The 15,343-nt window shown below is 41.3% G+C and overlaps 1 protein-coding gene across 8 annotated transcripts in view; it reads right to left on the bottom strand.

The window, feature by feature from the left end:
* Positions 1-6,236: 6,236 nt before the first annotated feature.
* Positions 6,237-15,343, bottom strand: part of clasp1a (cytoplasmic linker associated protein 1a) — a 250,440-nt gene continuing 241,333 nt past the window's right edge. For all 8 annotated transcript variants that reach the window (XM_078227932.1, XM_078227926.1, XM_078227929.1 and 5 more), the window contains 2 exons: positions 14,162-14,278; positions 6,237-11,180 (listed from right to left, as the gene is read on the bottom strand). In XM_078227932.1, coding sequence (XP_078084058.1) covers positions 11,094-11,180; positions 14,162-14,278 — 204 coding nt within the window. In that variant the 3' untranslated portion in view covers positions 6,237-11,093. The remainder of the gene's footprint in view (positions 11,181-14,161; positions 14,279-15,343) is intronic.

Raw genomic sequence — 15,343 nt, forward strand, 5'->3', positions numbered from 1 at the left:
TGGTTTCTTCTGCACTATACAGATCAAAATATTCACAGAATCCTTACAGTGCAGAAGGAGGCCATTCAGCCCATTGAGTCTGCACCAACCACAGTCCCACCCAGGCCCTATTCCCGTAACCCCACATATTTACCCTGCTCGTTCCCCTGACACTAGGGTCAATTTATCATGGCCAATCAACATAAACCCACACATCTCTGGGAGTGTGGGAGGAAACCATAGCATCCAGAGGAAACCCACGCAGACACGGGGAGAACGTGCAGACTCCGCACAGACAGTGACCCGAGGCTGGAATTGAACCCAGGTCCCTGGCGCTGTGAGGCAACAGTGCTAACCACTGTGCCACCGTGCCGCCCCAGGGGCAGATTGCTCAGAGTCCATAGTGAAGGAAAGGAGAGAGTGCAGAATGTAGTGTTACAGTCATAGCTAGGTTGTAAGATTTCATTTACAAGTTTGAGTAAATTATACCTTTGAAATAAAAACTTGCTGATCATTCTGTTCTCATGTATCAACTACCTTTATCCTGGTTAGTCCATAGCTTATGACTTGAATCCACAAACTTCCGAATTCAAGGACTGAACTAAGAGAAAGTTGATACCTAATCTTCCTGTCATTCCTGTAGGAATTAACTAATCCACCTTGGTAATTTCCGACACCTCAGTCGATGTCAAGTGATTAGTGAGATGGCTCCGAAGCTTGCTTAGTAATTAGGACACAAAGGATGGTGGTAGAAGGCTGTTTGAGTGACTGGAGGCCAGTGTCTGGTGGTGTACCACAAAGTTCAGTGCTGGGACCCTTATTGCTTATTATATACATAAATAATATAGATGATAATGTGGGGGGAATGTTAAGCAAGTTTGTAGATGACACCGAGGATTGGTAGGGTGGTTAATAGTGAAGAAGGTGGTCGTGGGTTACAGGAAGATATAGATGGGTTGATAAGTGCAAGGTGATGCACTTTGGAAGACATGAGAGAGAGTATTTCATGAATGGCAGGACACCAGGAAACTCAGATGAACAGATCGATCTTGGGGTACTTATTCACAGATCCCTGAAAGCGGCAAAGCATGTGAATAGAATAGTTAAGAAGGCATATGGGACATTTGCTTTCATCAGTCGTAGTAGAGTATAAATACAAAAAGGTAATGTTGGAGCTGTACAGAACGTTGGTTAGGCCACAGCTGGAGTACTTTGTGCAGTTCTGGTCACCTCACTACAGGAAGGATGTCATTGCACTAGAAGCGGTACAGAGGAGATTCACCAGGATGTTGCCTGGGATGGAGCATTTAAGCTAAACCGAGAGACTGAATTGGCTTGGATTGTGTTCTTTAGAGCAAAGACGACTGAAGGGGGGACATGATTGTGATGTATAATATTATGAGGGGCCTGTTCAGGGCGAGTAGGGAGCAGTTGTTCCCTTTGGTTGAGGGGGTCAATCATGAGGGGTCATAATTTTAGGGTAAGGGACAGGAGGTTCAGAGGGGATTTGAGAAAAATCTTTTTCGCTCAGAGTGGTGGGAATCTAGAATGCACTGCCTGGTAGTGGAGGCTGGAAACCACACAACCTTTAAAAAAATATTTGGATGAGCAAATATGGGGCAAGTGCAGGAAAATTGGAGTAGCGCGCCTTTAGTGGTAACTATTGTTGGTACAGACTTGATGGTCCGAAGGACCCTTTTCTGCGCTGTATGTCTCTGTGACTGTCATAATGCGTTGTAGCTATATCCACATTGCTGTTAGGAAGCTAGTTCCAGCATTTTGACCCAGTGAGTGTGAAGGAATGGAGATACATTTCCAAATCAGGATAGTGAGTGACTCGGAGGAGAACCTCCATGCGGTGGTATTCCCAGGTTAGATCCACAACAAATCGTTCGAGGAAACGGTGCCGAATGCACCTTACAAATTCTTCCCCGTGTCTACCTATAACAATTTGATATTACCAATCTACATGAAGATTAAAGTCACTTATGATTAATATACTGCCCTTTTTTTTTAGAAACATGCCCTTATTACCTCATGATTTATTCTGAGGGAAGTTGTTTCTAAAATAGAGGGTGTAGGTTTGGAATTTTAGACCTATCCGACCAAGCATACACAAAACAAAACTACGCTAAGCAGGGAAAACATCTCAACGGTTTATGTTGAAGAGTCACAACTTTAACCAATGGCTTTGTCCTCTCCCTACTCTAATTTAATGGTGGTGTAACTTACTGCCCAGAGGTTTAAAACCTTGTAACCACAACAACTTAAAATGTCAACATCTCTGACACAACTAAGCGATTACAATGGAGCACAAAATTCCTAACCAAGATATGAAATTTCTGCTTTATCAGATGAATTTTCAGCCCCCAATGGTCAGGTATCACTGGGTTCCAGTCATGCTGAACAGAATGCTCCTCATAGACAAGAGAAAAAAATGGACAAGGCCAGTTCATTTACAGAATACACTTTCTAATAATCAGTTGCAAAGCAAGACAGTTACCAATGAAGAATTCCATTATTTTGACAGTCCCACCCTTCTGACTGAAGGGGAAAATATTGTTTAGAATATAAAAGGTAAAAAATCCTTCTAGCGTCGTACACTGGAGGGAACGTGAAGCACACAAGGGAAACCTGAATCCAACTGGGCCATTTAAACTCAGTGCACAGGACAAGTCGCCCTAATTTTCATTCCAGGAACAACTTCAGCACACAACTTCATGGTGGGGACATAAATGCTCACAAAGGGTGGATGAGAATGTAGAACTGAAAAGCTGTCAAGTTGTTTAAATTTTAAAAACTGCCTGCCTTTTTGAGTGAAAATCTGTTCTAGCAGCTCCAAGAAATGTTTGTTGACAGAATCCTAAGGGTCATCATTATAGTTTGCCTGTTTCCACAATCTCTCGTTATCAAAACAGAAATGGGACATTAAGTTTAGATGTTGGATGACAGCTCTGAGGGGTTATTGAAGAACCAGCTGTCTTTGATGTGGGTTATGGATACAAATGTTTGTTCTTGTAGGGGATTAAGTACTTGAGTGGATTTAAATGCATTAAATTGGCTCTCATGAATGGAAGTTTTTTTTAAAATAGTGAAATCTGTGGTAGATACTTAGCGTTTCATCTCAGGGTGGCCTCCAGATCTGCTCATAATAAAAGTTGGTTAAGTTGCAAGACAGGTGCAAGTTGAAATGGTTGACACCAAGTTGGAATGAGGCCATAAGGGACAATGGGAATGAGTTGCGGGGGGGGGGTTCATAAGTTGGCATGGGGCTATAAAGGGCCAAAGGAATGAATGGGGAGAGGCATGGGTTAGTTTAAAGGTTATGAGGGACAACATCTGGTGGGTGGTGGCAGCAGGGTTGTACAGAAGTTATGAGGGGCAATTTGGTTTGAGTATGGAGAGCGGGTGAGAGAACTGCAACACCTAATTTTGAACAACGCAACCCAGAAAGCCGAGGCAGACCTTTTAACCAGATTGTCTCAGTACTCCAACAGCCGTCTCCAATCCGCGTTCAAGTGCATGCATGTGTGCTGGGAGGGGGCACCCTATTCAGCACCAACCCCCCGCCCCGAACAAAATTTGTGCAAGATGGGAGCGTCAAAGTGGGAAATTTCCTGCCTCTCACTTCCTTTAAAATCAAGTCCAATATCTTTAACGCAAAAGCTGATTTTCATTAATAAGGATCCCAGGAGGTTACTAAGATGAGTAACCATACAATTTAAATCATTTCAAATCATATATGTTAAATTACTAAGCAATTTCACAATTGTGCCAGTGAGATACTAACATTCTCCAGAGAAAGAAATTGCTCAAGTTTCTAAAAATCGATGTATTATACTCAGGTACGTTCGCCGCTTAAGTATTTTAATGTCAGCACTTACACACTGATTTCTGCAATTATGCAGCACTTGCCTTCATCATAAGATATTCATTCAACAGAGTTTTGAAGCCAAGTCTACATTTGGTATTCTGAAAAATTGTTCCTAACAAAACCATGCATTTGCATAGCATCTTTAATGTATTCAAGGTGCTTCTCAAGGTTGCTATAAAACAAATATTTGACTGTCACAAATGGAAATAATAGTGCAGATGAAGAAATATTCGGCTTTAAAGAGAATCTCAAAGGACAAAGGAGGGGTAGGTTGAGGGGGCATTCAGATTTAAGGGCCACGGCATCAGAAGGCACGGTCATCAATAGTGGAGCAATTAAGATCAAGAGGTAGAAATCAGAAGAGTACATGGGCTGTCGTGTTGGAAGAGATTACAGAAAAAGGGAAGCCCACAAAAGGATTTGAAAACATGGATGACAATTCTTAAATCGAGGCACTGCTCAACTGAAAGCCAATGAAGGTCAATGAGCACAGAGGATGGCATGCAAATAGGCTTTGGTACATGCAAGGAAACAGGCAGCAAAGCTTCGGCCTCAAGGAAGGTGGAGGATGGGAAGCCATCCAGAAGGATGTTGGAATATTCAAGTCTAACATGTAAGAAAAGGTACTGAAGAAGATTTCAGCAGCAGATGAGCTGAGGCTTGGTTAGAATTGGGCAATGTTGCAGAGCTGAAAATAGACAGAGACTTACTGATGATATGGGGATATGTTGCTGGAAGTTAATCTTGGGGTGAAATATGACCCCAAGGTTTGTGAATGGTCTTGTTAAAAAGTTTATTAGTCACAAGTAAGGCTTACATTAACACTGCAATTAAGTTACTGTGAAATTCGGTATCTGTTCGGGTCAATGCACCTAACTAGCACATCTTTCAGACTGTGGGAGGAAACCCACACAGATGCAGGGAGAACGTGCAAACTCTACACAGACAGTAACCAATCCGGGAATCAAACACTGGCACTGTGAGGCAGCAGTGCTAACCACTGTGCCACCCTATGTCTTGTTCAACCTTAAACCAGATACCACAGAGAGGGGTGGACTCCTTGGCGAGGAAACAGAGTTCATCACAGGGACCAAAGACAAGTTTCATTCTTACAATTATTGCATTGGAAGGAATTTCTGCTCATCCAGCACCAGATGATATATAAACTGGCAATTTAGAGACAGTAGATGGGTAGAGGTAGAGCTGTGTTTTTGTATTTGTGAAAATGCCATGTTTTCGGATGATGATGTGTGGGCTGGGCGGGGGGGGGGGGGGGGGGCGGAGGGAGGAGAAGGGGGCACACAGTACACAGTCTATGTAGGAGTTGGAAGATAAGCCACTGCATGCAATTCTCTGGCTGCAATTAGTCTGGAATCAGACTCGTGTAGTCCCACCAATCTGGATGAAACTGGGGACTGTTGGGAGGAGGATAGCTCGTGCAACCTTGTCAATGGCTACAAATAAAATCAAAAAGGACAAGGAATAAGACTATGAAATATAGAAGCAGAATTAGACCATTCAGCCCATCAAGTTTGCTCCACCATTCAATCATGGCTGCTAAGTTTCTCAACCTTTTTCTCCCACCTTTTACCGCAAACTTTGATCCCCTTACCAATCAAGAACCTATCTATCTCTGTCTTAAATATACTCAATGACCTGGCCTCCACTGCCTTCTGTGGCAATGAATTCCATAGATTCATCACCCTCTGGCTGAAATTCCTCCTCATCTAAGTTCTAAAGGGTTGACCCTTTATTCTGAGGCTGTACCTTCAGATCCTAGTCTCACCTACTAATGGAAACATCTTCCCCACGTCCACTCTATCCAGGTCATTCAGTATTCTGTAAGTTTCAATGAGATAATAATAGCTTGCCTTTGTCACAATAACATAGGGTCTCATTTGTGACTTTGATAACGAACCGCTGCAGTTGTGTGGTATGGATGGAGACCTAATTTGAGGAATTGAAACTTCCAAGAAAAATAGGCATTGATTTTGGAGGAGTCAACCCCTTAAAAGGACTTCGTGGAGGAAGGGGTAGTTGGAGATGGGATAGTAACTTGCAAGGGGTCAACTATTATGTTTTTGAGAGGGATGAAGAGGGCAGACTTGAAGGGAGTTGGGGGGGGGGGGGGGGGGGGGGGAGATGGTATCTGAGGCGAGAGAATTGTTAAAAGTCTTAGCTACCATCGGAGCCAGGAAGAGTTGAACTGATCAATCGTTGCGTGAACAACAGCAACTAAGGTTGAGGCATTTCCCCAAAGAAATTGAGTTCTTCAAAATCTTCTTTGAATCTTTATTCTTTATTCCCTGTACAAGTGCCTAAACGAAATATTGATTTCAAGGTGCATTTTTCATGAACAAATAAAAAGACTTAACAGTTATCAAACTCTTCATGTAGGGTTTTATTCTACAGCAAACTTAAAAGTTTTACTTTGTTGCTTTCTTAAGCAAATTCTATCAACAGGTGAAAGTTAACAAAACCCAAGTAAGTTATCTGTACAGTTGCCATAATACACACAGATGAAACAAATAATATATAAATACCGATATGGATATTATATGACAAAGCAAGAAAAAAGGTACATGCGCAGTGAATACTCTGCTAGGAACCATTCTGATGATTGATGTGTCTCCCAACATTTTCATTTTAAACTAGTTTAGCAAAGTTCTGGTATAGTCTATAAAACTTGGCTTCCATCCCTCATTAAACAGTAAGCTTGATTATATATCAAGGGAAGGGCATTCTTGTGACAGTAATGTACATTACCTATCCACAGTCTCTGTAAGCTGTTAGTATGCTATCATAAAACAGAGGACAAAAAAAATTCTTGACACCTGTTTTGTTTCTGCAGTTAGTTCAAGTTGGAAGGCGAGCACACATAGTGTACCTTTAAAAAAGCCACATGCCTCAAAACAGAACACTACCATAGGACTAAACGAGTAAAAACACTAGGACTGTATTTAATTCCGGTCGTCCATGCCTAGACCATTCGTGCAGCCGATGGATGAACGGCAAAGGAGATACTGCTGCAACATGCAGGCTAACTGCTGAGGTGTAAAAGTTTCAGTCAGTTCCAGCAACAACAAAAAAAAACTTTTTGTTCATAACTCAAACATGGCAGATTAGATTGTGATATTTCAGGAAACTAACCATTGTGAACATTAGTTGAGGTTATTCCCGTCACATCCAATAGTTCAAGAAATCACAACAGCAGCAATCTTTTCCTCTTCACAGAAACACAAAATAAATCACACATCCACTCTGGTACCTGCCTATCGCACAAAACAAACTTTGGAGGGAATAAAAGAAGGCCTACTACTGTCGTTTGCAGCTGAATGAATCCGGGGGATTGGTAAGCGGGAGTGGGGTGTGTGGAGAGACGGTGCAAGAGAAGCTGAGAAAGGGGGGGGGAAGAAGTACATTATGCAATGACCAAATATCTGTTAAGCAAACAATTTCGTTTCAGGTTATATAATAATTAACCTTAGAACAGCAGTATAAACATTGTAATGATGCACATACCTTAAACGCAAAAGGTGTGTGAGGCTAAACCATATCCAACAAATAGGTACTGAAAATGGTTGCCATTTTGAGTTACATTTGATCAATCTATGGGTCATAAGGAGCATCTTATTTTCAAAATCAAAATGTGTCAGTGTTGAACATTGTGTATCCACATGAATGGGCAATTTCTGCCTTCGCTAAAGTCACATTTTAGAAACATGATTCATTAAATGTTAAGTGATCTAAACTTAATTAAAACGTTGCTGGACATATCCAAAGCACTTCAAATTTCCTCCTCCAAATGGGGTGTTTTGGTCCCAATATTGCAGGTGTGAATTAAAAAAAAACACTTAAATCCAAGTACGTGTGTACATTTGATGCAAAACTTTGTTGCGTTCCTAGTGTTTTAAGAGGGTATTCTCAATTTTGTACACCTATTTTACAATTAGATAAAAGTCGTTCTGAAAGATTAATTGCATTGTAAAGAATAGAATACAAAACTCCACAATTTGAAGGCATAAAGAAATTGAAAACTGAATCGTGGAAGCATTTTCTCACCAGCTACAAAGTTAGTACGCTTTTACTTAGTATGTCTTTTAAATCTGATGTCAGCTATGGTTCTCGGCTCACTTCAAAAGGTGAAAAGAACCCATATTCACATTTCAAACTACTGTTTCATAAAATAAAAATGAAAATATGAAGCAATTTTTCATGTATTACAGTACAACCAGGTCTTTAATTTCAAGAAAAGTAACTAAAAACGTTTGGATTGTTTCAAACTTGTAATGGTACAGAAACAAAATACAGTACTAAAGAAATTAAAAGAATCACGATGAACACTTTACATCAAAATATCCAACAGTTTTCCAATGTCGATACTTGAGGACGAACCAGTGAATTTATGACTACGTGACTTTGGCCAAACCTAAATCAGGAAATAATATATTATAGAAGACCCGAATTTACATTGTTGAATTTCTGCTGTTGCACTTCCCTTAGCTAATGCCGCTAATACTTATGCCGTAATGAACACATGAAAGGCAAGCAATATCTGGATCACCCACTTGTAAGTTGAGTCAAGATTTTTTAAAAATCAAAATTATCCTCTACTTACTACAGAGTAAAATATATCAAGGAAAATCACAAGGACAACTATCCCGTAAGAACATCAGGGCAAACGTATGCAACCTTTCGCGTATCCTACGATTGCTCCCCCAGGTGACCAACTTTAGTCTTTTGCCAAAGAGTTGGGCGGGCGGGTGGGGGAAGAGGAACTCAGTGTGCTACAAGCAATTGTTTCTTGAGATTGGAGGGAGCTGGAATTCCAACTAACACCAATGCCAAAAACTTTTAAAACTCAAAACACATTAGGACTGCACATTTAAGCACCACATCCATTGTCAAAAAATCCTGTGCAAAACCTACAAAGTTTCAGACATGTTAGAGATGTTGCGACACAATGAATAAAGGAGGGTAAGAACATGGAGAGTAATGGTGATTATTCCATGAAAGGAAACAATTGCACAATTTATAAAAATAGCAGGACTCGCATGCGCAGGTTTGAGTACAGCTTTACTGCCAAGCTGTATTATTTCCCTAAAAGCTAGTTCCCCCAAGTCAGAAGTGTTTCGGTCATACGGTTGGCTGACTATATTTCCATTTACTCCATAGTATGTTGGCCTATCCTGTCTGGTAGCTATTGAAAACAAGCAACTAACCAATGGGTCAAATGCTACTTGCTTACAGGAATGCCTCGGACTTTATTCCCAAGGAGAAACCTGGCCTTTACTCAGTTTAAAAAAAGAAAATACACCAGTATGGATTATAGTCCAGGGGTGGCCATAACATCATGAGCCTTTCTTTGTTCCAGGATTTTGAGAGAAAGGATATTTACCTAGAAAATGACGTGGAAACAGGCATGGTCCCTGAGGAAGGAAGATTCTTGGTCGCTCCAATTCCTTCCAATGTTTTTTGCCCCTTTTGTTGCTGTAACAAGGCTGACCTTAAGGAATTCTGTCTCTGTTGCACAGCTTTTTAGACAGGGATTCTGTACCAGACCTTTCAGCCTGAGCCATCATTTTTGTTTGGCATCCTTCCTTCAGACTTGCCAGAATTCAGAAGCTGCTGAATTAGACGGCAAGACAGACTGAATGGTGGGAAACAGCAGCACCTCCCCCCCCCCCCCGCCCACCCCACACCCTGTAACATTCAGAATCTTAAATTCAGAACTAATGTGCGAGACAACTAAAGCAGAAATCTTTTGCAGCAACAGTCCAAAAAAAAAGACATGGAACAGAAAAAAAAAAATACAAATAGCAACAGTGCAAAAACTATCAGTGAAGATGGAATAATCAAAATCAAAGATGATCACCAGGGAGATGCAGATAGGGAAGATTGTTGGTTTTCAGGTCTTTAAGTGGGTAAGTGTTACTAACTGCACAGTTCACAAAACATTTGGAGCATAAGAATGGTGATCTGTACAGAGCCTGTGGATTTGTTTCCACCACAGCATAATGTAAAATCATGATGTGACAAATCACCTTCGGTGAATCGTAATTCAGGCAGCCAAAGTTGGAATGAAAACCTGAATTGCAATGTCTAACTTGGCATGATCATTTCAGCTTTTCTTCCTGACTTCACTCTAATACATTCAGAGGAATGGTAACATAGGCCTGCTAAATTACACATTAGATCTCAACTTGCATTTAAATATAGAAATACAGCAGTTTGTACATTCCATCACATAAAACCTAATGTTATGAGTTAAATGGGTGTTTCCAAAACTCCAACGATGGTGGGGGTCCCAGAGAACTGCAAGTTCAGGTATCATTCTCAGCTGATCTCAGGTGCCCTATTTAGATAAGTTTTCTCAGTTCTTGCTAAGGCAAGGATAGGGCCACCCATTTCAAAGGCAGAGATACATTGCAGGCTTTTTCCTGCATTTCCAAGTAGTAGAAGAGTAATATCCAAGAATGGGGAAGGAGAGAGAGAGAGAAATGGAACCGATGGAGAGCAAAAAAAATGACAACATATTAAAAGAAAACGGGTCTATAACACAGTAGCTCTCGCATTTTTATCAAACTGCAGTGTTACAGGCTCCCACAAAACAGGATCATGCCTTTTTAGTTATGCCATGCAAATCTTCAATGGTAGATGGCACATATCTGACAATGCAATTTAAAAATCAAGTGTGAAAGACTGGCAGTACTTGTAAAAATTTGCTTTCATCTTCTGTAGTAGTAAAAGTCCAGTCCAGTGAGACATCATTTGGCCTGCAATGAACTTGACAGGTCTAAACAAGTAGCTGCTAAGAAATAGTATGACAAGATCATATCTATTGAAATTTAACAGCAATTTGTTTATGCATAATACTTAAAATTACAACATCATGTGGAACAATACTCTGATACCAAGTATGTGGGTCACATATTTCAGGTTTAAAGATGTCAATAGTCTAACCCAGAATCAGTGCTACTTCACTTGATGTCACCACTGGACAGTCAAAGACTCACTACAGGCCTTCTTTTATCCATACGTCACATGTTAAAACAGGCATCACATTATGATTAAGTAACAGCTGTAAGATTAAAGCTAAGCAACTGCATATATTACTTAAGAACAAACACTGATGTGCAGCAATTTTTCACTCCAAGGACACGTGGATTTCAAAATTTGAGCAGAAAGGTCTCTGAAGAGGCACGGCTTCATCCGTCTAAAGAAACATGACTGCCATCCGTTAACTATGACTTGACACATCTGACGATGAGCTACTGTTGCTGTTTGTCGTCTGGGCCCTCTTTATATACAAATTTAATAATTTCATCTGCAAGAGAGAGTCAGATATTTTATGTGACTTCATAAGAAATGCACTGCATGCAAGTATTTAAGTATCAATCGTTTAAGTAAATAGTAGTAATCTGGAGGCTTGAAACAAACTCTACGACAACGGCAGGGGGAATTTAAATTCAATCAATAAATCTAGAAGAAAGTGCCTGTCTCACTAATAATAATTAAACTATTTATATTTATTTGTGTGACAAGTCGGCTTACATTAACACTGCAATGAAGTTACAGTCAAAATCTCCTAATCGCCACACTCCGGTGCTTGTTCGGGTACACTGAGGGAGAATTTAGCATGGCCAATGCACCTAACCAGCACGTCTTTCAGACTGTGGGAAACCAGAACACCCGGAGGAAACCTAAGCAGACATGGGGAGCACAGACAGTGACTAAGCCGGGAATCGAACTCAGGTCCCTGGTGCTTTGAGGCAGCAGTTCTAACCACTGTGCTGCCCATGGTATATGGTATAAGCAACAGGGTGGTTCATTCACTTAGAAACAATGAGGAATTTACTTTGAAATATTAGAGGGCCTCGGGCTGGTGGAATGGGTAGATATGCAGCAGGTGAAATTTAACATCGAGAAGTGTGAAATGATGCGTTTCAGTAAGAAGTATACAGGAGCAGAGAGACCTGGGGATATATGTACAAAAACCATTTGAGATGGCAGGCAGGTTGCGAAAGTGGTCCAAAAGGCAAACAAGATCCAGAGCTTCATTAATAGAGGCTTCGAGTACAAAGGCAAGGAGGTTATGATGAACCTTTTATAACACACTGGTTCAGCCTACTGATTGTTAGAAGGTAGAACTAATTCATGTTTCATCAAAAGATAACACATAGGTGACTAAACCATGCAAATCTATACGTACCGTCCACTATAGCTGAACGTTGTTACAAGGCAGTAATGTCCCTGATAAATTCTGGCAAGATCCTCAAAAACAATCCTTCTACATTCTAGATCGGGATTGTCAAGCTCAAACAAGCAGCTGCTTATTCACTAACACAGCAAGATCTTCCTCGTTCTTAAGATGTATCCTATTCTCCACTCAAAATTGTGATGAAAATAATGTATCTTTAAGATTGATTTTGCAGTAAGCTGTGCAAGTTTATCCTTTAACTCCAAGCTTATGCTGCACACAAGTTATTCTGGTTTAGAATTACTCGCCTACCTTTTGATGAATTTGTAAGCAGAAGCTAAATTGTTACAACAATGGTAATTTCTACACAGTATAAAGCTCTAAACATTCGGAGTCACACAAAGAATCGGAGGCAGAAGAGGGCAGATTTGTATGCGCCCTTGCTCCTTACCATAGAGTAAGGGGGGAGGGGGTTGTCCAGCCTCATCAGGAATTCTGATGTCCCACTGAATGGGGCGTTGGCCAAAACTCAGGCTTCCCGCCGGGTGTGAAGGCGATCAGGATTCATCTAACCTGGGAGGGAACCTGTAAATGTAAACTGGCAGCCCATTCAGCGATTTCCCACTATACAATTACCTCCCCAGTGGGAAATGCACCAGGTGGGCTTTGGTGCTGATAATGGCTAGCGTTGACATGGCAATGTTGGACCCTGAAGGAGGGGGGAGGGCGGGTCAAGGAGGTCCAATGGCTATGTGCTCTCTGTCACTGCCAGGTAGAAGTCCCACAACACCAGGTTAAAGTCCAACAGGTTTATTTGGTAGCAAATACCATAAGCTTTCGGAGCGCTGCTCCTTTGTCAGATGGAGTGGTCCATCTGACGAAGGAGCAGCGCTCCGAAAGCTTATGGTATTTGCTACCAAATAAACCTGTTGTAACCTGGTATTGAGAGACTTCTTACTGTGTTCACCCCAGTCCAACGCCGGCATCTCCACTTCATGACTGCCAGGTTGCAGAGGAAGGGTCTCCCAAGGGATTGGGTGGGCTTGGGGTCAAGGTGTTGATCTTGGCACTGTCCCCTGGGATGGGGGTCCAGTCGCTGGATTGCCCCTTCTTGCCCTGACAGACAACCCCTGGCCCCCTGGCATGGTGATTTCAGGCAGCTCTCTGCTCAACATCTTCATTCCTACCTGTCATCTGTGAGAACTTTGAAATAGCCTGGCGACTTTAACCTCCATGCCGCCTGGTCACCTGACAGCCTTTTAAATCACAACGGCACTCCAGACTTCTCTCTCTCTCTCAGAAACTACAGGTGTGAACAGACCCCTTTGAAGTCCTCGGAGAGAGGAAATGTCACTTTCACTGGGGGAGGGATTCCTTTTTCCACTGCTAGTCATTCAACCCCATTCTATGCACACAGATTTTATTTCGGTCTCTGTGGCTTCCTAGAAGCTCAGTCTTTGAAATACCTTCCAACCATTTGAAAACCATTGTTTCCATTAAATTTCCCCATTCCCCAAACTTAAACCAGTCTAGGGAGTCCTACTGCAGCACTAACTCTTGCTTCAACTGGAAATCAACTTGGGGAATGCCAGTTCATGAGGTTGCTCACTAAATACTACTTGTGGTCAAATTAGTACAAGGTTTTTAATAGGAAATTTTATTGAACTTAGTATTTTTCCATTTAAAAGAATCCTAAAGCTTTGAAAGTATACTGTGCAGTATTATCCTTTTTGTTTATTCTTTCATGGGATGTGGGTGTCATTGGCAAGGACATTTCAGAGGGCAATTAAGAGTCAACCACATTACTGAGAGTCTGGAGTCACATGTAGGCCAGACCAGGTAAGGATGGCAGATAGTAAAACAATTTTTTTTTACGACAAGATTTTATTAATTTGGTGGGGTGTGAACCCATGTCCCCAGAGCATTAGCTCTGGATTATTAGTGCAGTTCGCCACCAATTCCCCTTGAGACAGATTCCCAGCACATTTCTATTTTAACACCAGACTTTCACATTTTGAATATTAAGTCCGTGATCCAAACTTGCAGTCAAAGAAAGACTAGGAGAAACAACATTGGAGTGTACAAGGATTTCATGCGCATGTGCCTACCTTACTTCCTGTGAGCTGAGCAAGGTAAGGTTTCAGCTCTTCTCCAATTACAGAATAAATTGCCACCAAGCAAAACACGCTTGCTTTACGCACACTGCTTTCTGTGTTGTCATACCCCTGTAACAAAATCAACGGTTCATAAAACAGTAACTAAAAAGCACTGAAAGCATACATAATTCTGACCAAATGTATTTCATACAATCAGAGAATATTATACAACATGAGGCTGCCACTTAGTCCATTGTGCTTCTGCTGGCTCTGGAGAGAAGTATGATATTTAGTCCCACACTTCCTGTCAATGACATGCTATTGAAGTATAGTCATTGTTGTAATGCAAGAACAGTGGCACACAGCAGTCTCCCATAAATGACAAGTGAAACGGCCAGATAGTCTTTTCTGTGATGTTGATTGAGGGACCCAGGATGCTGGGGACCCGAAGTATTAACCCTGTTTTTCTCTCCAGAGATGCTGGAGACCTGCTGAGTTTAGGCAGCATTTTCTGTTTTGATTAATGCTGGGGATAACTCTCCTGTTTTGCTTCAAAATACTATCATGGAATCTTTTAAGTTCACACGAGACTGCAAACTCAACCTCCCATTGTCTCTTCTGAAAAGTGGCGCTGCTGACAGTGCAGCACTTTTAGTGCTATAGTCGATGTCTGCTTTGATTTTTGTGCTCAAATCCTGAAGTGGGACTTGAACCACAACCTTCTGACTTAAGAGGGGAGTGTGCCACCAATTGAGCCATGGGTGATGCCAAAAAATATATAAGTGTGAACGAGCAACACAAAATTTTCGCTTGCTGAAATCTGAGCTAAAATGTATTTGATAACTCAAACGTTTGCACATGTCTCTCACATTTGAGGTGAGCCTAATGGATTAGAGTGATTGATACTGCTCAAACATACTGTTAAAAGTTTTAAGAAGACACGGATGAAGTGGAAGTATATGCACAGAAGGAAAGAAACTCCCCCCAAAATGAACATAGCAAGGGTTTTCAGAAGCACATCACTGGCTGAGGGGCAATGGACACAAGGGAAGACCCATGGAACTTCACTGAGACTTGAGGCCATGCTTCCAGTAAAGTCACATCATAATCAACACAATGAAATGTGTGCAGATCACTATGAAGAATGCATAACAGTACAAATATAATCCACTTTAAACATGTACCTGGCTACAT

The sequence above is a fragment of the Mustelus asterias genome, chromosome 14 (genome assembly GCF_964213995.1).
Source record: "Mustelus asterias chromosome 14, sMusAst1.hap1.1, whole genome shotgun sequence".
In the NCBI taxonomy this organism is placed as follows: domain Eukaryota; kingdom Metazoa; phylum Chordata; class Chondrichthyes; order Carcharhiniformes; family Triakidae; genus Mustelus; species Mustelus asterias.